Source organism: Oryctolagus cuniculus, chromosome X (genome assembly GCF_964237555.1).
Source record: "Oryctolagus cuniculus chromosome X, mOryCun1.1, whole genome shotgun sequence".
Taxonomy (NCBI): Eukaryota; Metazoa; Chordata; class Mammalia; order Lagomorpha; family Leporidae; genus Oryctolagus; species Oryctolagus cuniculus.
Genome location: NC_091453.1, coordinates 104165364 through 104189242, shown reverse-complemented (window position 1 = coordinate 104189242; position 23879 = coordinate 104165364). Strand labels below are relative to the sequence as shown.

Here is a 23879-nt window from a genome sequence, read left to right as displayed (position 1 = left end):
CCGCAGCGCCGGCTGTCTGGGCACCTCCTCCCGCGGCTCCGTTCCCCGCCGCCCCCTCCAGGCCCGCCGCGCCGCTCTCACCCCGCGCCCGCCCGCCCCTCCCACCGCCTCCGCCCCCCGCACGCGGCCCCCCGCGTCGTCCTCGCCTCCCGCTGACTTCGTCCCAGCCTCTGCCCCTGGCACTTCCCGCCCTCGCCCGGAGCCGCGCCGCCGCCCCTCGCCGCCCTCCGCGCCGCGCCGCGCTCCGCTCAGCCCGCGCTCCGCTGCCTCCGGCCGCGCGTGCTTCGTGGGGGCCCGCCGCCTTCGCCGCCGCCCGGCCCGCGCGACTCGGCGCCCCGCGGTCGTCCAGCCCTGAGACCCCGCGCTCCCGCTGACGCAGAGGCGCCGCCATCCGCGCCGTCACCACGGCCAACACCGGTGCCACGCGCCGCCGCCGTCGCCGCGCCGCCGCCGCCGCCGCCGCGGCTCGCCTGCCGCCCACCATGGCCCCGCAGCACGCAGGTAGCAGGAAGCGGAAAGCGCCCGCGCACGAGGCCGCCGCCGGGGGCTCGGCGTCGCCGGGGTCGGCCGGGGCGGACAGAGAGGGGCCGCTGCAGCCCAAGAAGCAGAGGCGGCCGGCGCCGCGACGCTCGCTGGTGCACTACCTGAAGGACCGCGAGGTGGGTGCGCCGGGGCGCGCGGGGCTCCCGGGCTTCGAGCGCCAGCTGAGCAGCCACGCGGTGCGGAGCCTGCCCGAGGTGCTGACGGAGCGCCCGCTGGCCCTGGGCACCCTCAACAAGGTGTTCGCGTCGCAGTGGCTGAACGCCAGGCAGGTGGTGTGCGGCACCAAGTGCAACACGCTCTTCGTGGTGGACGTGCACTCGGGCCACATCACGCGCCTCCCCCTGATGCGGGACAGGGTGCCGGCGCTGGTCGGGCCCCAGCCGGGCTGCGGCATCCACGCCATCGAGCTGAACCCCTCCAAGACGCTTCTGGCCACGGGGGGCGAAAACCCCAATAGTCTGGCCATCTACCAGCTGCCCACCCTGGACCCCGTGTGCCTGGGCGACCGCCAGGGCCACAGCGACTGGATCTTTGCCATCGCCTGGATGAGTGACACCGTGGTTGTGAGCGGCTCCCGCGACGGCACCGTGGCTCTGTGGCGTTTGGACCCTGACATTTTCAGTGACTGCATTGCCTGGCGCAATGTGATGAAGGTGCCCTTGTATGCCCACATCCGCCCGAAGGACGTGGAAGCCATCCCCAGGGCCAGCATCAATCCCGGTAACCGCAAAGTCCGCGCCTTGGCTTTCAGCGGCAAGAACCAGGAGCTGGGCTCCGTCTCCCTGGACGGCTACTTCCACCTGTGGAAACCTCGGAGCAACCTGTCCAGGCTGCTGTCCGTCAGGCTGCCCTACTTCCGGGAGAACGTGTGCCTGACCTACTGCGAGGAGTTGTCCCTGTACGCCGTGGGCTCCCAGTCCCACGTCTCCTTCGTAGATCCGCGCCAGCGCCAGCACAACATCCGCCCGCTGTGCTCCCGGGAAGGTGGCACTGGCGTGCGCTCGCTGAGCTTCTACCACGACATCATCACCGTGGGAACGGGCCACGGCTCCCTGCTCTTCTACGACGTCCGCGCCCAGAAGTTCCTGGAGGAGAGAGGCGACGCCGTCCTGGACTCCTCTCCAGGCACTGCCCGGAGGAAGCTGAAGCTCACCTGTGGCAGAGGCTGGCTCAAACACGATGGGTTCTGGGTGAACTACTATGGTGGTGTGGACGAATTTCCCAATGCTCTCTACACGCATTGCTACAACTGGCCAGAGATGAAGCTCTTTGTAGCTGGGGGGCCTCTCCCTTCTGGCCTCCATGGGAACTATGCGGGCCTGTGGAGCTAAGAATGACCGCTTGTTCTCAGTGCACAAATTGGCCCTCTAGTTCCGTCTAACTTTTCTTTCTCATGCTGCATTTATGCTTTTAATTCCATGCCTTTTTTTATAGGTGGAATTGCTCCAATTTAACTCTCCCTCCTCCATGCAGAGAAAGAACAAGATCATTTGATCATTGAAAACTTAAGACTTTCGCTCCTCTGCAACACTAATGTTTGGAATTTTCATACACATAATTTTGGCTAAATGTTAGTTTCATTCTGTTTTTCAATGATGCATATATTCTATTTCATTAAGGGGATGCAGTCATGGTCTTACAGTTATGTATATTTTCATTTTCTCATTACTAGTATTGCAACGTTATGGCACTTAGTTATTTTTTTATTGCATATATATATAGAATATTCAGAATAGTTTCTAACCGAAAGGTTTGTACTACACTCTGCAGAGCTTACTGTGATTTTACAGCATTATTCTAATTGCCAGATACACTGCAAGTTCTACATTTTGGAAACGTTCCATTTGAGAATTGTTATCTTATTGCATAAGTCTATATTTTTGATTCTGAAGTTCCTTTTTTAAAAAAGTTATCTGAGAATCTTGTGTTTGTATCAGTATCTCAGTTGATTATAATACTTTAGAGATGTAAGGGTTCTAGTTAATTGAGTTAATCAGAAAATCAAATTGATCTTTCCTGTCTTTCGAGTCTTATTTTAAGTTTGTATGGCTTGTCTTTGCTAAGTGAATGCCATAGGACTTTAAGACTTATGAATTATTTTAATATTCGTTATCTGAGGAACTTGCACAGATGTCAGTGCCACCACTCAAAGCAGGGATCCTAAGTGTAAATGTGAAAGGTATGACATACTGGTGGAAGGTGTTCTGATCCAGGAGATAGACTGGACATTTTTGGTCTGGCTATTTTTGATATCACATGTTATATTTGAGCACACTTTAAATTTTCCAGTTCAGTTAAGTTACAAGAAGAAAGTACAGAGAAGAAAAATGAGCCCATTAAGCTTATTCTGAAAAAAAAAAAGATTCTTGATTTATTAGGTTCAAATTATTAAGGTTTTGGTTTTTTTGAATTTGAAACATTCACCCCCAAGGTAGAATAAATATGTTGTTTAAAAAAATGTTATGGCCCTCAATGTGATAATATATAATTATCAGCAATACAAGAAATTTCTTTCAAGTTGATGGGCTGGAAATTAAAAATAAATAATATTAGTTTGAGGAAAAAACACTTTGGGATTCAGGCAAATGCAAATTGTAGGCTACTGTGACAAGTTTGTACTTCTTTATATGTTAGAATATTGAAAGAGGTAAGGAAAATTGGCCCTTCCTCAAAACTGGCCAGATTGCTGATTTTGGATTAATACTATGTCATGTCTGTTTTTACTGAATTTTTTTAAGGATTTACTCATTTCTTTGAAAGGCTGAGGGAGAAAGAGAGAGATCGAGCTTCCCAACCACTGGTTCACTCTCCAATGGCTGCAATGGCCAGGGCCAGGCCAGGCAAAAACCAGGAGCCTGGAACTCCATCTGGGTCTCCCACATGAGTGGCAGGGGCCCAAGCACTGGGCCATCTTTTGCATTCCAAGTTACATTAGCAGAGAGCTAGATGGGAAGCAGAGCACCTAGCACATGAACCAGCATCTTTATGGGATGCCAGTGTTGCAGTCAGTAGCTTAACCTGCTATGCCACAGCACTGGCCCTTGTTTTTCCCTAATGTTTTGACACTCAAATGCTGCCATGTTGTATAGCCACTACTCGTTATCGGGACCAGAAGTATTATAAATGATATGACATGTTTATTCAGAAATACTGGGAAAAAATTTAGTTCTTAAAGATTGTTTTAAAATGAGTTTATATTGTTGTTATATGGGAGTAAGACATATTGTGTGCATTTGTGTTTCTCTAACTCACTTGAAAATCTCTTTAGAAGAGAGAATGTAACTTTCATATTTATAGCCCCTCATTTCTCCATGAAAGCCTATCAAATCAAAGGCAATCAGTAAATATTTACTAAATGAATGTACTCGCCTCTGAAGACATAAGGTTCAAGGTTTTCAAAAAATAAATATTTACTCTTAATATAGAATCCTGCTACATTTCCAGCCCCCATCTCATTTAAATAATTTAGGTTTTTATTGTTTTTTATTTTTTATTTCCTTATTTGAACAACAGAAAGATCTTCTGTACACTGGTTCCTTCCCAAAATGCCCACAGCTGCCAGGACTGGGCAAATCCGAGGCTGAGAGCCAGAGCCACTCCAGGTTTCTCATGTGGGTGATCAGGGACTCCACTCCTTGAGCCATCACCTACTGCCTCCCAGAGTATGCACTGTCAGGAAGCTGGATTCGTAAGCAGAGATGGGATTCAAACCTAAAAAGCACTCTGATATAGGATGTGGATGTCCCAAGTGGTATCTTAATGACTATGCCAACTATCTGTTCCAGTCCTGCCTCTTTTAGGAAAATTTGCCTTAATGCATTTCTAAGTCAGACCATAGTGCTTATCCAAGTTCATAACACATATTTGTATGTTTTACTTGAATATGAAGGTGATAACTAGAAGGAAAATGTATAAATTTTATGTAGCACTGGAAATTAAACTTTTCCTTTGCAAACATTTAGATTAAAAAAGTCTTTAAAATATTGCAATTTTAATAGAAACTAATGTTGAAAAATCTTGTTTAATGGTTTGTCTTTTAACTTAAGTAAATGTTCAGTTATGTGATAAAAATTCCCATAAATGCTACCCAAAACCTATACCTAAGAATTTGCTGCTTATCTTTTTGTAGGCAATAAGATATTTTTATTGTATTTTTGTAATTGTTTTGGGACATTGGGAGAAGATTTTGATGGAAAAATAACAATTTCTATGTGGGTTGGGATTTTAAGTAAGCAATAGAAGGCATGCCTTTACTTTTCTTTGTTGATTTTTCATTGACTCAACTTTCTTGTATTTGGAGGTATATCTCTTTGATGCCAAATCACATAGCATGACTTTTCAAAAAATAAGAAACCTACCTATATTTGCATTTATATCTTGTGGATATGTAGTTCTTTGAAATATTTTCTACATTTAGAACAATAGTATACAGATGTACAACTGCAGATGTAGTTGTATTACCTGTAAGTGTGAAATAGTTGAAAGTCAACACTTCAGAAAACCCATAAATAACGGTCCACTTCAAAACACACAAGAGAATGTTAGACCCCAAATTTATGTACAAACTACCTATCACTGCTGCCTGAAAAACTTTCAGTTACATATAAGTATGCATAAAAATGTTAGCTCTGTTTGTCTCTAACTAGTCACATAAGCCTCTTGAATTATATCTCTGATTGAAAAAATGTATACCTGTTACTTTGTTGTTTGGAATGAGTTAGCTTCTGTTTTTTACAGGGAAAAGAAAGGATTTACTAATCACTGATACCCAGTTAAATAAAGTGAAGTCAATTCTCTCAGGAAAAAAAATGGTCTGGTAAATATACTTCAGCAAATAATAAAATGAATTCTCCAGGGGTTGCTTTTTATCCATCTGTACTCAATGTTGAGCAAGTTGTCCATTTTCCCCATTAATTTCTAATTTAGACTGGATTTAGAAAGAAATTCACAACCCACCCCCGGCCCAGATGTTTTACTGACAGCTTGCTAATCTCTGCAAGGACAAGGTAACCCAACTTCATTAGTTAGCAGGTGAGCTGCTCAAGGATACAGCATAGGCCACAGGTGTTTGCTTTAAGGGATGCAATTTTAAAATATGCTGAATGAGCTGATTATAATTATTTCTTATTTCCAGTCGGCTGTGAACCCACAAATACCTAGCACTGGGATTTGGCATCAGTGAAAGGGCAATCTGTTTGCAGGAGCTTCCCATGAAATTGTTAGGCAGGGCCTTAGGGCGGAGGTTTCTTTACTGCTAGCTGCTTTTTTTGCACAGCAGATGATCTTTATTTCATAATCTGTAGTAGCCCATACCTGTTACTGTTAGAAAATACCCAAGGAAGGGTGCCTTATAAAGAAAAGTTTATTTAGGTCATGGTATTAGAGGTCAAAGCACGCCTCTGGCATTGGCTCAGCACTGGGGAAACCCTCTTGGCTATGTCATATTGTGGAGGGTGTAATGGTGGGACCTTGTTATACAGGGAGAGATCACATGACAAGACAAGAACCTAGAAGGAAACTGATCCTACAAGAGCTGCATTCATCCCTTCAGAGAGCCATGGTCTCCATCCCTTGAAGACTTCACATTAGGCCGCATCTCTTAAAGATACTGTCTCCTCTTAATATTGTCACACTGAGGGGCCAGTGCTGTGGCACAACAGGTTAACACACTGGCCTGAAATGCCCACATCCCATATGGGTGCCGGTTCTAGTCCCGGCTGCTCCTCTTCTGATCCAGCTCTGCTGTGGCCTGAGATAGCAGTGGAGGATGGCCCAAGTCCTTCGGCCCCTGCACCCACATGGGAGACCCGGAAGAGGCTCCTGGCTCCTGGCTTCGGATCGGCGTAGCTCTGGCCGTTGCGGCCATCTGGGGAGTGAACCACGAGATGGAAGACCACTCTCTCTCTCTCTCTCTGCCTCTCCCCTCTCTGTGTAACTCTGACTTTCTAATGAGTATATAGATCTTTAAAAAAAAATTGTCACTCTGAGCATCATGATTCAACACGTAAACTTGTGGGACAAACCACCTCCGAACACATGCCCTTTTCCTACATTTCTGTTCCTATTAAACAACCTGTGACTTCTCATACAGAATGAATCACTTACATTGTCCATGCTTTAATAAGAAATATTTTGTTACTAGCTTTATTAGAAAAGTGATCAGATTGAAATACAATGAATGATCTGTCTAACTCCTCTTTCCTTTCCATCTATTTGAATGTAAACTCTGTCATAGCAACACCCAATACAAACATGGCACTGGAGTGTCTAGTACAATGACAGGTTCCGTGGCATAAATTGTTTCATCAGATTATTTGACCACTTATTAGTGAATCTAATAAGGACTGGTTTAATGGATGAAAATAGATTGAAACTAAGCCTCACAGTATTAATGATGGTGACTTATATTACTGAACAACGTGAGTAGGAAAGCAGCAAGTTTGATTAGTTCATTGTTTTGCCCTGGGATGATATTGGGTCTGGAGCATCACAATGAAATGAAATAAATACTACTTTAGAATCATAAATATGTATATTTGAATCCTAGTTCTATTATTTGCTTATTAAATAACCATGGGTGTGTTGTTTACCTTCTATAAACTTGATCTTTTATAAGAATACTTCAGAGACTGGCGCCGCGGCTCAATAGGCTAATCCTCCACCTGCAGCTCCGGCACCCCGGGTTCTAGTCCCGGTCGGGGCGCCGGATTCTGTCCCAGTTGCCCCTCTTCCAGGCCAGCTCTCTGCTGTGCCCTGGGAGTGCAGTGGAAGATGGCCCAAGTCCTTGGGCTCTGCACCCGCATAGGAGACCAGGAGAAGCACCTGGCTCCTGGCTTCAGATCAGCACAGTGCACTGGCCGCAGCGCGCCGGCCATGGTGGCCATTGGAGGGTGAACCAGCGGTAAAAGGAAGACACCTTTCTCTCTGTCTCTCTCTCACTGTCCACTCTGCCTGTCAAAAAAAAAAAAAAAAGAGAGAGAGAGAATACTTCAGAAACTTTTGAGAAAATGAAAATAAATTTGTTTTGGTGCAAAAAGTAAAATATATGCATAGTTTTTTTCATAATATACATTATATCTGACTTTAAAAAGTTTACTGTTCTGATTTTTAATTATATAGTTATTTTGAAAGGCTGAGAGAATGAGAGCAAGACAGATATATCTTCTATCTGCTAATTCATACTCCAGATGCCCACAACATCCAGAGCTGGGCTAGACTGAAGTCAAGAAACAGGATCTCCATCTGAGTTTCTAACATAGGTAGCAGGGACTCACTTGAGCCACCCCTCCCCACCCCGCTGTCACCCAGGGTGCACATTACCAGGAAGCTAGAAGCAAGAGTGGAGAGTTGAATCCAAGCATTCTGATGTGGGATGAAGGCGTGCCAAGTGGTGTTCTAGCCGCTATGCCAAACACCAGTCTTGCATTTTTCATGAATTTTTGAACATACTTCATATTACTAATTTTTCTATCAATCTCTAGCATACTGCCTGATACCATATTGGCACTAGGTCAATATTAATTATCATCCTTTCTATAATCCTATCAGTTTTGTAAAGAGACATGTGTTTGTTGGTACTTGATTATTACAAAAGCAGTTCATTGGGGCCGGTGCTGTGGTGCAGCAGGTTAAAGCCCTGGCCTGAAGCACGGGCATTCCATATGGGCGCCAGTTCTAGTCCCAGCTGCTCCTCTTCTGATCCAGCTCTCTGCTGTGGCTATCTGGGGAGTGAACCAGCTGATGGAAGACCTCTCTCTCTGTCTCTACCTCTCTCTGTAACTCTATCTTTCAAATAAATAAAAATAAATCTTAAAAAAAGAGTTCATATGCATTACAGAAAATCAAATATGTACAGTAAATTATGAAACAAAACCACTACAGCTCCTCCAGCCAGGGATTAATACTATAAACAACTTATTGTATATCTATCAAGAATATATATTTCTGTATAAAATTATATATATGGGAGCCAGCTCTGTGACATAGCGTGTAAAGCCACGGCCTGCAGTGTCGGCATCCCATATGGGTGCCAGTTCAAGTCCCAGCTGCTCCACTTCTGATTCAATTCTCTGCTGTGGCCTGGGAAAGCAGTAGAAGATGGCCCAAGTCCTTGGAGCCCTGCACTTGCATGGTAAGACCTGGAGGAAGCTCCTGGCTCCTGGCTTTGGATCAGTGCAGCTCCGGCTGTTGCGGCCATTTAGGGAGTGAACCAGTGAATGGAAGACCTCTCTTTCTCTCTCTGCCTCTCCTTCTCTGTGTGTGTGTAACTCTTTTAAATAAATAAATATTTTTTAAAAAATAAAAATAAATTAAAAATTAAAATTATATATGTATATATGATATTGCTACTAAAATAAAAATACTTTTATAAGATTTATTTACTTATTTACTTGACAGAGGGAAAGGGAGAGAGAGATCAAGACTTTCCATCCACTGGTTTACTCCCCAAATGCTGAAGCTAAGCCAGGAGCCAGGAACTTTATCAGATGTCCTACATGGGTGGCAAGGGCTCAAGTAACTGCGCCATCTTCCATTGCCTTCTAAGATGCATTAGTAGGAAGCTGGATTAGAAGCGAAGTAGCTGGGATTCAAAAAGGCACTCCAATATGGGATGCCAGCATTGCAAACAGAGTTTTCATGCACTGTGCCACAACACCAGTTCCTGAAAACACATCTTTAAATTGTATTATAACCTACTTTTTCAGCTATGGACTCCATTTTTCCTTTTCAATACATATTCAACTTATCTAACATTTGGGGTGTTTACAGTACAAGCTGAAACTCAAAATGCACAATGGGATGTCCAACGAAGGAAATGGATTCCATCACCAGAAATCATTAGAATGTCACACTATATATTTAACCAAATATAAGATTGCACACTTACTTAAATCTCAAAAGTTGATTTAAAACATTTATTGTGCAGTGGCATTGTCCATATAGACATTTGCTTAATTCAGTGATCTTCAGACTCTGGATAACCTCAAAGCTGTTTCCACATATCATGAAAGTGAGAGATGCTCCAGCCTCAAGTCAGATCTCAGGTAACAGAATTGCCTGGCTAAAACACTGTTTTATATGAGTGTTTTCACATGATACATTTGAAACAAAAACAACAGCATCAATCTTAGAGGTTTATTATGTAACCAAGAGAAAGATAGCGAATTCACTAATAAAAATGTGAATATAGTATTAAGGGTATATCCTAAGTTCAATGAGAACATGAAGAGACTGGCAATTAATTCTGCCTGGAGAGGTTATGGAGGGTTCCCAAACAAGGCAGTGCTTGTGCTGGATCTGGAAAGTAAAATAAGAGTCGAGAAGGGAGCCAAAATCAGTTTGAAAAAGTCATATATGCCGGTATATATGTATATCCAGGGCTGTTACAGTTTGGCCTTGTGGAATTTGTAGGATTTCCAGATGGAAATGCTTGGTTGGCAGTTAGAAACATGAATCTGCATCTCCTAAGACATATTATTGCTAAAAATACAGGTGTTAAAGTTTTAACTATAGCAATGGTACATGGGAAAGGCATAGAGGGATGAATTAACTCAGAAATTCAGCCTTCTGGTTCTCATTCCTATCTTTTTTTCTCCTATCTTTAAAAGGTGCACACAAAGATATACACAAGCATTTCCATATGCTTGGCACATAGTAGGTAATCAATGACATGCAGATTGATGGCCAAATGTAATATTGTTTTGTGAATACTAAAAACTACTTAGTGGCTCCCAAAAAGTAATGTTTTATATTTTTATCTGTTAATGATTAAAATTAAGACATTTGATGCAGTGGTTGAGTCACTGCTTAGGATGCCTGCATCTCATATCAGAGTACCTGGGATGAAGTCCCAGTTCTGCATCTGATCCAGCTTCCAGATACTGTAGACCTTGAGAGGCAGCAGATGATGGCTCAAGTATGTAGGTCCCTGGCACCTTCATGGGAGACTCAGGTTGAGTTCTAGGTTCCTGGCTTTCCCCTGGCCCAGCCACAGCTATTGTGGGCATTTTGGTAGTGAATCAACAGATGGAAGATTCCTTTCTCTCTCTCTTTTCTCTGCATGTGTGTGTGTGTGTATCTGACTTCCAATTAAATAAAATTTTAAAACAAAATAATTTTCCTAAAGTAATCAAATTAATCCAAAGAAGGCAATGCAAGTCTCCCAAATGTTGCTGTTTTAAATTGATGAAAAAATCTGTATCTTGGTTAGATATGCTTTTGTAATCCTTTATCAAATGGAGGTCATTCTATAGTTGGGCAGGAAGAAAGCTAAATATTGATGATGCTTTCCTTACAAATGACTTTTTTGTTTTTTACATTTTGGAGGTACAGTTCACTGAAGCAAACACATTGATGATGTCAATGAGAATAATGGTTATTTTCACCCTTTCTAATGCCATTATTGTGCCATTCTCTCTTTCAACCTAAGGCATTAATGTTTCATGTTGATTAAATTTTAACATCTAAATTGCCCTTTTGTGTTACACACAAATGATAAACTTGAATGTTCCAGTCAGAGGGCAGCAACTTTAGTCTCCTCTAGGCTTCTAATAAATTTATCAAATAACATCCCCTATACTGCAGAAATGGTTCATTTTGTTTGTTCTTCTTTATTTACCCAGAGATACAGAGTTGAGTGTGTTTTTTTGATTTTTGAATTATACCTTATATGACAAATATTATGCCCCAAATTATACAGTAGGTGCACTCCTTAACATTTGTACATGAAGGACATTTTTGAAAATGGAATCATGTATTCCCCCACTGACTTGCATTATAATTTTAGAAGTGTCATCTTTATTACTGATTGATTTCCAGTTGACAGTGTTTGCCAGCATGTTGCCACTGCCTCCATGTCTCAGGCATGTGTGTTAGTATTCAAGTAAAAGCTAAGTGATGTGATGGAGTTCCTGATTTCAAAGGATAGTTTCAGAATGTGATAAATTAAGCTATAATTTGTTTGTGTAGAAAATAGGATTCTTAAAATAGAAATCTTGTAGTTTGATTTGCTCTGTATATATTAATCAAAAGGCAGAGTAAATTCTAAGAGCCTCATATGCCACGTCTGAAGGAGTTCACTTTTTTTTTTTCCTTTTTCCCTCTGGCACACATGAAGATTTTCCTATGAAAAGGCATTTGGTTTCTGGATACTTCCAGGGAATGGTAAGTAATGCTTTGCTTTTCCCTACTATTTTCAATTTTAAAGAACTTGGAGTATTTTAAATTACTTTGAAAAATGACTGAGTAGGCATCAACATATTAGATGAAGTGTGGCTTTAGAAATATGAATGGGGTAGGGTGGCCGGCACTGTGGCACAGTGGGTTAAAACCCTGGCCTGAAGTGCCAGCATCCCATAAGGGCCCCAGTTCTAGTCCCAGCTGCTCCTCTTCTGATCCAGTTCTTTGCTATGGCCTGGGATAGCAGTAGAAGATGGTCCAAGTCTTTGGGCCCCTGGACCTGTGTGGGAGACCTGGAGAAAGCTCTTGGCTCCTGGCTCCTGGCTCCTGGCTTCAGATCAGCGATGCTCTGGCTGTAGTGGCCAACTGGGGAGTGAACCAGCAGATGGAAGACCTCTCTCTGTCTCTACCTCTCTCTGTAACTCTGTCTTTCAAATAAATAAAACAAATCTTAAAAAAAGAAAGAAATATGAACAGTGAACAGAGCTGTGGTGCAGCTGGCTAAAACCCCAGCCTACCTGGGCTGGTGCTGTCGCAGAGTAGACTAAAACCCTGAATGCAGGGGCTGGTGCTGTGGAAAGTGGGCTAAAATCCTGGCCTGCAGGGGATGGTGCTGTGGTGCAGCAGGCTAAAACTCTGGCCTACAGGGGCTGGTGTTGTGGCATAATGGCCAAAGCCTCCGCCTGTGGTGCTAGCTTCCAATATGAGTGCCAGTTCAAGTCCCAGATGCTACGCTTCAGATCCAGCTCTCTGCTATGGCCCTGGACAGTGCGGAAGATTCCCAAAGTCTTTGGGCCCTTGCACCCACCTGGGAGACTCAGAAAAAACTCCTGGCTCTTGGCTTTGCATCAGAGAAGCTCAGGTCGCTGTAGCCATCTGGGGAGTGAACCAGTGGATGGAGGATCTCTCTGTCTCTCCCTCTCTCTGTAACTCTGTCTTTCAAATAAATTAAATAAATAAAATAAACCTTTAAAAATGTAAAGTATGCCTCCATATTATAAAAAAGAGAAATAAGAAGAACACAATTTTTCTTAAGTTTCTTCTAAAGGATAAGGACATTTTTTAAAAGAAAATATTTATGTATTTAGAGAGAGAGAGAGAGAGGGAGAGAGAGATCTCCCATCTGCTGGTTTACTCCCAAATGACAGCAACAGCCAGGGCTAAGCCAGACTGAAGCCAGGAGCCCAAGCACTTGGTCATTTGCTGCCTTCCCAGCCACATTAACAGGAAGCTGGATCGGAAGCATAACAGTCCAAACTCAAACTGGCAGTTCGATATGGGATGCTGGCATCACAAGCAGCAACGCAACCCACGTGCCACAACGCTGGCCACAGGACCTTTTAAATTTTAGTCGTGATAAGCACATATAACATGAATTTTGCTATCTTAATCATTTTTAAGTTTGTAGTTAAGTAGTGTTAAGTATATACACATTGTGCAGTTTCCAGAGCTTTTTCACCTTGCAATAATGAAACTTCATACCCATTAGACTTGAAGTTCCCATTATTTCCTTCCTCACTCCTTCCTTTTCAAACACCATGCTATTCTGTGTCTTATGACTCTGACTAGTCTATATATTTTATTTCAGTCATTCAGGGATTTTATATGTGACTTGATTAATTAACTTTGGCATAATATATTCAAGGCCCACACTTTTGTCATATGTGTCAAATTTTTCTTTTCTTCTAAAGCTGAATATTCCATTGCATATCTATGACACATTTTATCTGTTGACTCATACATAGGCACCTGAGTTGCTTCCATCTCTTGGATATAGTAAATAATGCTTCCAAGAACATAAGTATACAAACCTTTCATCCATTCCATTATTTCATTTATTTTTATATATGGCAAGAAATAGAATTTTTAAATCATATTGTAATTCTGTTTTTAATTTTTTAAGGAACCACCACACTGTTTTCCAGAGTGCTTATACCACTGTATATTCCTATCAACAGTAAAGGTTTCCAATTTCTCCATTTCCTGACCAATACTTCCTTTCTGTTTCCTGGGGTTTTTTTAAATTAAAAGCTAACCTAGTGAGCAGGTGCCTAGTGGTGTTTTTAAACTTGTTTCAATTAATTTTGAACGATTGCTATTTTACAATGACAAATCAAACTGCACATATTCATGTCTCACAATGTGATGTTTTGGGCAATGTACATACAATGTGAAATGATTGAATTAAGATAATGCACATATGCATCCCCTTGTTATAGACCCTCTCCTGCTGGACATTAAAGGAGCCAGTTCACTTGTTATCAAAAGGCAGGCTGGATCTAAGCAAATCAATACTGACCTTAGAAACCAGTTCCCCATGTGCCACAAAGGCCTAGTCCCATACCTAAGATAAGATAGTTGTGTGCCTTCTGAAATTGCTTTTAAGTTATAATTCCTGTATCTTAAAACTATCTTACCTTGCAATTGTGATTTGTTAATTCCTGAGGGCCTAAGATAACAGTGTGCTCCCTGAAACTGCCTCAACTACCTCCTTACTGCCTTGCTAAATTTAGGGCATTGAAGTATGGAAAGACAGAGAATGGGGGATTGACTCTTGAGACACTCTAGTCAAGCCCTGATGGGTAAATAAACTGGGCCTTTCCTGCGAGTGCCATTTGGTTCCGGTGGTCTTTGTCCTGACTGTGACTGTGAAATATATTTTATTAATCATTGCCTCTACCTTGTTGGGAAATGGATCTCAAAAAATTGTCTCGCAGTCAAACGAAAACCTTTTATGTTTTGACCAATATTTCCTAATGCCCTTCTTCTTTTCTGTGCTCCCAGTCCTTGGTAATTATCATTCCACACTCTAGTTACATTAGTTCAATTGTTTTAGGTTCCACACATAAAGGAGATCATGAAGTATTTCATGTCATTCTGTGCCCAGTTTATTTCCTTTAACGTATTGTCCCCTAGGTTCATCTAAGTTGTCACAAACGACAAAATTTCCTACTTAAATCCTCCATCCGGTTTACCTTGCTCCTAATAAAACAAAAAACCATCCAGGAGGGTAGATAACTGTGAGGTCAGGAGGAGAAAATCACCACTTCCCTGCCATTCTTATGGTAAATTTGGAGATTCCTAAGGGGGGAAGACATTGTGTTCTTGCTAAAGATAACCTTTTGGGGGAAAGTAAGTTTTCTACATGGCAAATCCCATAGGGACCAACCTGACTGCTTATTAACCCGTCTGACTCCTCACAGTTATACAGTTTCAGGTTTTATGTTTAAGTCTTTATTATAGTTTATTCTTGTATGTCAGTTAAGATAGAATCTGAATTCACTCTTCCATATGTGGATATGCAATTTTCCCAGCACCAGTTATTAAAGGGGCTATTGATTTTTCCCAATTTTAACTTCTTTGTGGAAAACCAGTTGCCCAAAAATGCATATATTTATTGCTAGGCTCTCTATCCAATTTTACTGGAAAATGGGCTTGTGATGTTGGCTATCTTCTTACCCAGTACCATGCTGTTTTGAGAACAGTAGTAATATAATATAAGTCACAAACTGTGAGTCCCCAAGTTTGTTCTTGTAGCTCACGATTTTCCTGGCTATCTAAAGCATTTAATGGTTTCATATGAATTTAAGGATTTCTTTTTATATGTGTGAAAATTGTCATTGGAATTTCAATAGATATTGCCTTAAATCTGTAGATCACTTTGAGCAGTATAGATATTTTAACAGTATTAATTTTTCAATCCATGAATAAGAACCAGGGATATCTTTCCATTTGTTTACATCTTCTTCCACTTTCTTTTAAAATTAAATTTCTGATTATTTATTTTCATTTTATTTGAAAGGCAGATAGAAATAGAGAAGCAGAGACAAGGAAAAGTCTTCCAACCACTGGTTTACTCCTTGAATGCTTGCTATTGCTGGAACTTCTGCTGAATTAAGCCTGGAACCAGGAACTCAGACTGCATGTCCTACCTGGGTGGCAGGTGAAATTGGAGAATACCCCCTAAAATTTACCCTGAAATGTGGCCCCTTAAAGTTCCCTAGAAATGCTATCCGGGGTGCCACATGTGCTACTGGAATTTGGGGTGCCTTACGATTTCACCACGGGCTTATTACTAAATCCCCAATATTAATAAGCCCAAGAGGGTTCTTGCCTAATATTTAGAGAAGAATTCTAAATATCGGCACAGATAAACGAGGCAGCATGGTACATTTTAAACTTTTATTGAGTGAGAAAGATGCATAGGAGAGTGAGAGTTTTATTTAAGGGAGAGAGATAAATAGGGGCTCATACCAAGCACCAGGAACCAGCCATGTGCATGAGCATCTAGGCCAGGAAGCCTAGAGCACATGGCCTGAAGGCCATGCGCCCTGGAGGCCCGGGACTATAGCAAGCCCCTTCCTGACAAGAGGCCCTGGAAAAAGAGCACTCCCACTTCCAAAGGGGAGTGGTTAATTAACCTGATTGGCTGGTGGGCACCCAGGTGTGGCCAGGTAGGGGAATGAGGCCACTCAGGTGTGTGGCAAAGGCGTCAGGAAGGGGCATGAGGTCACACAGGGGCGTGGCAAAGGCGTGGTCCTCCTGCCCACAAATCTGATCAATTTTAACCTGTATGCCTGCCTACTCCACTCCCCCCTCAGAGACTCCAGACACCAATCTCAAGGGGATATTGATGGGCATTGAGTCACCATCCTCTGCAGCCACTTCCTGATGATTAGGGGCGCAGACCCTGCCCGTTCTCGGTCCGGAAGTCTCCGCCCATCTCATCCAATGAGTTCACTTCACGAGCTGGATGTCTTTTAGTCACCGCCATCCTCAGTGGCTCCTGCATGGCCATCATCATTCTCAGAAGCTGCTGGGTTCTTCTGGGTTATTTTAGATATAAATGAAGGTCCATTGTCACTCTGGAGTGAGCGTGGGAGTCCAAAGCATGGCACAATGTCTTTCAACACGGCTTTAAACACCTCGTGTGCTTTCTCCATTCGGTTCGGAAAGGCCTCTATCCATCCTGTAAAAGTATCAATAAAGACCAGAAGGTACCTATAATTGCTTGTTGGGAGCATATTGGTAAAATCAACCCGCCGATCTACACCTGTTTATGTTCCCCTCCTCTGCACAGGAGCCAACAGGGGAGGTGGCCCCACGTGGCCAGTGCTATTCTGCAAACATAGTGGCCAAGAGCGAGTCACTTCCTTCATGACCGTATTCAGTCCCTCTCCTCCAAAACCTCGGGAGGCCAGTTGTAAGTGGGTGGAATTGTGCATCTCCTTAACAATTTTCCATTGAGTGGCCATTGGTAGTATAATTCCATGGTTTAGCATCCACCATCCATCTGCATCTTTAGTATAGCCTCACTGTTGGGCCCATTCATTCTCAGGCTCTGTACAGCGAGGTTCCTTAACCACTTCCACAGATTGAGGCATAAGGGCCATTTCCAAACTTTCCTGTGAAGCTGCTCTATCTGCTAGTGCATTTCTCTGGTTAACACAATTATCTCCCTTCCGATGTCCCTTGCAGTGGATTATGGCCACTTCCATTGGCTCCAGTACTACCTGAAGTAGAGCCAGTATCTCTTTTCCATATTTAACAGGGGAACTCTTTGCAATCAGTAAGCCCCTCTCCTTCCAGATGCTGCATGTGCATGTAATACAGGGAAAGCATATCTGGAATCCATATATATATTGACTTGCTGGCCTTTACCCAGTTGTGAAGCCTTGGTCAATGCAATAAGCTCCGCCTTTTGGGCTGAAGTGTTGTTTGGTAGTGCTTGGGCTTCTATTGTCTTAGTAAGATCCACTACAGCATAGCCTGCTTTTCTAACTCCTTCCTTCATGTAGCTGCTGCCATCAGTAGACCATTTGGCATCTGGATTTTCCAGGGGCTTGTCTTGGAGGTCTGGCCTACTAGAGTACACCTGCTCTATATTTCTACACAGGAATGGGTCAACTCTCCAACTCTGCTGGGTTGAGGACCTGACACATTTTAAGGGTTATTTCAGGTGAGTCTAACAATAGGGCTTGGTATCTAGTGAGGCACCCTACTGTCAGCCATTGGTGTCCTTTGATTTCTAAGACCCCTTGCACTTGGTGTGGAGTCTGAACTTCAAGAGGCTGACCTAAGGTCAGTTTGGTGGCTTCCTCCACCAACAGTGCAGTAGCAGCGACTGCCCTTAGACATGCAGGCTATCCAGTTGCTACCGAATCTAACTGCTTTGAAAAGTAGGCTACTGGCCGTGGGAGCGGACCCAAATTTTTGGATCAGTACTCCCAAAGCCACTCCTTGTTTTTCTGCTATGAACTGGGTAAATGGCTTGTTCAGATTAGGAATCCCTAGTGCTGTGGCTTCCGTTGAAAGCTCTTTGGTTCTTTGGAATGACTTCTGTAGCTCTCCCGTCCAGTAGAGTGGGTCTGTATCAGGGCCCATCAAGGCCTCATACAAGGGTTTGGCTATCAACCCGAATCCTCAGATCCATATCCTACAGAATCCTGCCATCCCTAAAAATGCCCTATGTTGCTTCTTTGTCTGTGGTGGCCATATACATAGAATATCTTATTTTCTTTTGACTGAGAGAGTCCTTTTCCCTGGAGCTAGGATGTACCCCAGGTAGTCCTGAGATGGTACTGGGACCTCTCAGGGAGGCTGGGCCTGGGAGGCAGCATGCTCTCTAGGGCAATTAGGGAATTCCAGAGGGTCTCTAGCTGGCTTGGTTCAATGCGAGAAGAACCCCCATAACTTTGAACCCCAACAACAGAACCTGGCTCAAGGCAGGTGTTCAGTATGAATATTGTCAGCTGAGGCTGCCTTGGCCTTGGTCTTGATGGCTTCCCCCAGGCCGAGATGGGAAGTGACAGGCACTGGTAAGATCCACCAGCTCCTAATCACTCCTGCCTGTCTAAAAAAATGTTTTTAAGGATTTATTTATTTAGGGCTGATGTTGTGGCATGGTGAGTTATGCCACTGCTTGGGACACGGATCCCATTTCAGAGTGCAGGTTCGAGTCCTGCCTGCTCTGCTTTTGATCCAGCTCCTTGCTAATGGACCTCAAAGGCAACAGAAGATGTCCAAGTGTTACAGGAAAACAGTGGCAGAGAAATTACTGTCACCTCAGTTCTTTGTCTCACATGGAAGAGGAATTTCCAAGCGGACAGCAGAGAGATTTAAAAAGATTCATTAGAGGCACTGAGGTTTTTAAGTACAATTTCAAAGGAAAAAACCCACTTGACAATCTGGCTGATGTTCAGTTTCCAGGCCAGACAAAACCATCAGAAGACCTGACTTATAATCCTTCATCATATCTGGGTTGCTCAAGATAAAACAAAACCATCCAGAGGGTGGGATAGGTAACTTGTTTTCACAATAAACTGAGAGCTCAAGATGCAGTCACCACTCCCTTGCTATTCTCATGGTAAATTTGGAGATTCCTGAGGAAGCAGGACATTTTGTTCTTGGGGAAGGAAGCAAATATTTCACACCCAAATTCCACTGGGACCACCCTGATTACATATTAACCCATCTGGCTCTTCACACAAGTGAAGTAGACAGGCATACAGGTTAAAATTGATCAGATTTGTGGGCAGGAGGACCACGCCTTTGCCATGCCCCTACCTGATGCCTTTGCCACACCCCTGAGTGGCCTCATTCCCCTACCTGGCCACACCTGGGTGCCCACCAGCCAATCAGGTTAATTAACCACTCTCCTTTGGAAGTGGGAGTGCTCTTTTTCCAGGGCCTCTTGTCAGGAAGGGGCTTGCTATAGTCCCGGGCCTCCAGGGCGCATGGCCTTCAGGCCATGTGCTCTAGGCTTCCTGGCCTAGATGCTCATGCACATGGCTGGTTCCTGGTGCTTGGTATGAGCCCCTATTTACCTCTCTCCCTTAAATAAAACTCTCACTCTCCTATGCATCTTTCTCACTAAATAAAAGTTTAAAATGTACCATGCTGCCTCATTTATCTGTGCCGATATTTAGAATTCTTCTCTAAATATTAGGCAAGAACTCTCTTGGGCTTATTAATATTGGGGATTTAGTAATAAGCCTGTGGTGAAATCGTAAGGCACCCCAAATTCCAGTAGCACATGTGGCACCCCGGATAGCATTTCTAGGGAACTTTAAGGGGCCACATTTCAGGGTAAATTTTAGGGGGTCTTTTCCGATTTCAGCAGGGACATGTAATTGAGCCATCACCTGCTGCCTACTAAGCTGTACATTAGCAGAAAGCTGGGATGAGAAGTGGAAGTGGGACTTGAACCCAGGCATTCTTTTTTTTTTTCTTTTTGACAGGCAGAGTGGACAGGGAGAGAGAGAGACAGAGAGAAAGGTCTTCCTTTTCCGTTGGTTCATCCCCCAATGGCCACTGCAGCTGGCGCTCTGTGGCCTGCGCACCGTGCTGATCTGAAGCCAGGAGCCAGGTGCTTCTCCTGGTCTCCCATGCGGCATTCTGATATGGGACGTGGGTATCCCAGGGGTTTCCTAAACTTTGAGCCAATTACCTATATATCTATTTTTTGTAGGTGTAATGTTGTTTAGAACACTGTAGCTTTGTAGTAGATGTTAAGATCAGGTAGCGTGATGTATTAGCTTTGTTCTTTGTGCTTGCTCAGGATTACTTTGGCTATTCAGGATCTTTCATGGTGCAAATATGAGTTTTTGCATCATTTCTTCTGTTTCTTTAAAGAATGCCATTGATATTTCATTGGGGATTGTGTTTAGCCTGCAAATCATTTGGGGTAGTATGATTTCAGCAATATTAATTCTTCCAATTCTATTTATTTCTGTCTTTATATTTCATTCATCAATATTTATATATAATGTTTAGTGTAGAGGTTTTTCACTTCCTTAGTTACATTTATTTCTTTTTTCTTTTAACTGCTGAAAATGTGATTCTTTCCTTTTTTGATAGCTCTTGGTTGCTTAGAAATGCTATTGATTTTTTGAAACAATATTTATTTCATTTATTTGAAGGGCAGAGAGACAGAGACAGCAACAAGACAGACAGCCAGATAGAGATTTTCCATGTGCTGGTTCATTCCCCAAGTTCCTACAACAGCCATGATTGGGCCAGGCTGGCCAGTATTCACAAACAAAATCATGGTCTCCCACATGGGGTGTTCAGGGACCCAATTACTTAAGACATCACATTTTGCCTCCAGAACACATACTAGCAGGAAGCTGGAATGCAAAGTCCAGTCAGGACTCAACCCCAGGCACTCCAATATGGGATTCATATGTCTCCAGTGGCATTTTAACTGATTCACCAAACACCTGCCCCTGAAATGCAACTTAGTCTTAAAGGTTGGCTTTGTGTCCTGCAGGAGATATGTTTCTCATAATTGACCTTATCCTGAAGTTTTATAGAAGTACCTCAGGAAATAGAGTGAGTTACAAGTAGAGGATAATGTCCCTTTCAGTGACAGTTGATGGAACAACACACCACAGCAATTTCAACACCTGAAAGTAGTTTTAAACTCCATGTTATGGTTATTCTGAGAAAATCTGTTATATATAATCGATGGCATAATCTACTTCTTGCTATCCAGTCTGTTTTAGAGGTAAAATGATATAATCAGCAAGAAGCTATGTAACCTCTAAATAACTGAATATTTCAGAAAACAGTTATACTAAATAGCCATCTTAAATTGTTAACATCTAGGAAAATTAGTCTCATTCCAGACTCTTAACATTTCTGAACATTTATAATTCAGATAAAGAGTTTGGAATATAAAATTACATACCATGGAATTCTTTTTTTTTTAATTTTTAACTCCAAACCCAATATTTTTAAGATTTATTTATTTATTTGAAAGTCAGAGTTAGAGAGAGAGAGAAGGAGAGACAGAGAGAGAGAGAGAGATCTTCCATACGCTGGTCCACTCCCCAGTTGGCCACAATGGCCAGAGCTGGACTGATCCGAAGCCAGGAGCCAGGAGCTTCTTCCAGGTCTCCCAGGCAGGTGCAGGGACCCAGTGACTTGGACCACCTTACACTACCTTCCCAGGCCACAGCAGAGAAGCTGGATCGGAAGTGGAGCAGCCAGGACTCGAACCCATTTGGGATGCTGGTACTGCAGGCAGCAGTTTTACCCGCTATGCCACAGTGCCTTCTCCAAGCCGTGGAATTCTTAATATTTTTACTTGTCATCTCTACGAACACTGAAATGTTTTATGATGGCTAATATTTTTCTTTTTTGCTTTTTAGAGATCTCTTAATAACAGGATGTGGGTTTTTTTTTTTAAGATTTATTTATTTACTTGAAAGAGTTGCGCAGAGAGAGAGAGAGAGAGGTCTTTCATCTGCTGGTTCACTCCCCAATTGGTTGCAACGGCTGGAGCTGTGCCAATCCAAAGCCAGGAGCCAAACTTCTTCTGGGTCTCCCACGTGGGTGCAGGGGCCCAAGGACTTGGGCCATCTTCCACTGCTTTCCCTGGCCATAGAAGAGAGCTGGATCAAAAGCGGAACATCTGGGACTCGAACCGGTGACCATATGGGATGCTGGCACTGCAGCCTATGGCTTTACCTGCTATACACAGTGCCAGCCCCATAATGGGATGTGTTTTTGATCTGTCACCTAAGATGCTACCTAGAATGTCCACATCCCATATCAGAGTGCTTGGATTTGAGTCCCAACTCCACTCCTGATTCCAGCTTCCTGCTAATGCACACCTTGAGAAGCAGGAGGTGATAGATAAGTAGTTGGGTCCCTGCCAGCCATATGGGAGTAATGGATGGGCTTTCCAGTTCCTAACTTTGATCTGGCCTGTCCCTGGATGTTGCAGGCATTTGGGGAATGAGTCAGTGGATGGGAGATCTCTGACTCTGTACCTTTCTCACCCTGCCACTCAAGTAAATTAACAAAGATCTCTTTATAGCTAATATGAATAAAGTGTTAAATATCAAGCTCATATTTTTAATCATACCTCAAGGCCAACACTTATATACTTATTATTTACTTACATATCTCAAATATTATAAGAACCTTCCAAAGCCATTTTTTCTTTTTGCTTATCAATATAATACAAGGATCAATTAATGCCTAATATATTTTCAGTGAATTGATTTATGATTTTTTAAGAAAGGGTGAAATTTTTTTGATTTGGCTTTCTTGATACTTAGGAACCTCTCACTTCATTATAAATGATAATTGTAATGTCTTTATATGTGTGATAAAATCAGGTAGTTTTAATGTACATGCTTTTACATAATTTTGTTAAACCTCTTTAAACTTCTCAGAGTCAGTGTATTAGATTAAGTAGGGGACTCTCACTCCTACACTCTAGTTAACATAGCTATCAACATAGTGTTTATTCAAAAAATTCTGGTAAAGTTGCACACATTTTCACACACTTTCAATAATATTACTGTAGTAAGACTAGTTATTCAACTGATTATTCATTTGCAACCTGCTATGCCACAGCACCAGGCCCTCACCGTCCATTCTGAATACACATTTAACTTTCTTATACTAGAGGACTCAGTTACTCTGGCCAGTTTCCACTTCTACACCACGCCCAGATGGCTCCAGCAGATAGCAAGAGAAAAGAACTTGGGAGTATCTGTTTGCTACTGTGCTTAAGAAACCATTTAGGGCACCCACTTCCCATATGGGAAAGTCTGGCTTTGAGTTCCAGCTCAGCTTACAATTATAGCTTCCTGCTAATGCGCACCTTGGATGACAGCAGGTGATGGCTCAAGTACTCGGGTCACTGCCATGGGAACCTTGGATTGATTTCTGGGCTCCTGGCTTCACCATGGTCCAATTTCAACTTTTACAGGCACTTGGAGAACGGAAGACAGGGAAGGAAGATCTCTCTCTGTTTCTTTCTCTCTGGCTGTCTTTTTGTCTGTCTGCCTTTCAAATAAATAAATAAATTTATTCTTAAAAAAAAAAACAGGTACGAACTTAGAGGCATCTTTCTCAGCTAGCAGACTGGGCTCCCAGATTGACTGCTGCTTCCTTTAAATGAATCATTCAAGCATTTTTCAGCAAACTTAATGTCACCCTCAACCTATTCTCTCATGCATGTTTTTAGTCACCAAGCTCTCTCTCTTTGTCTCTCATTTTTTTAAAAAACAGAAAACCTCATTAGATTAGTATTCTGTGAAACAGAGTTGCGAACAAGTTGTCTAATAATTTTTTTCCCTATGTGGAAGAATGCCATACATATTGTAAATTTTGAAAATGGTCCATGAAGCCAAAGTGGA

At 42.9% G+C, this 23879-nt stretch overlaps 1 protein-coding gene across 1 annotated transcript; it reads left to right on the top strand.

The window, feature by feature from the left end:
- Positions 1–230: 230 nt before the first annotated feature.
- On the top strand, positions 231–5390 carry LOC100357521 (DDB1- and CUL4-associated factor 12-like protein 2). Its single transcript, XM_051826937.2, has one exon. It carries the CDS (start codon positions 483–485, stop codon positions 1872–1874), a length of 1392 nt encoding a protein of 463 aa, XP_051682897.2. The 5' UTR covers positions 231–482; the 3' UTR covers positions 1875–5390.
- Positions 5391–23879: the final 18489 nt, after the last annotated feature.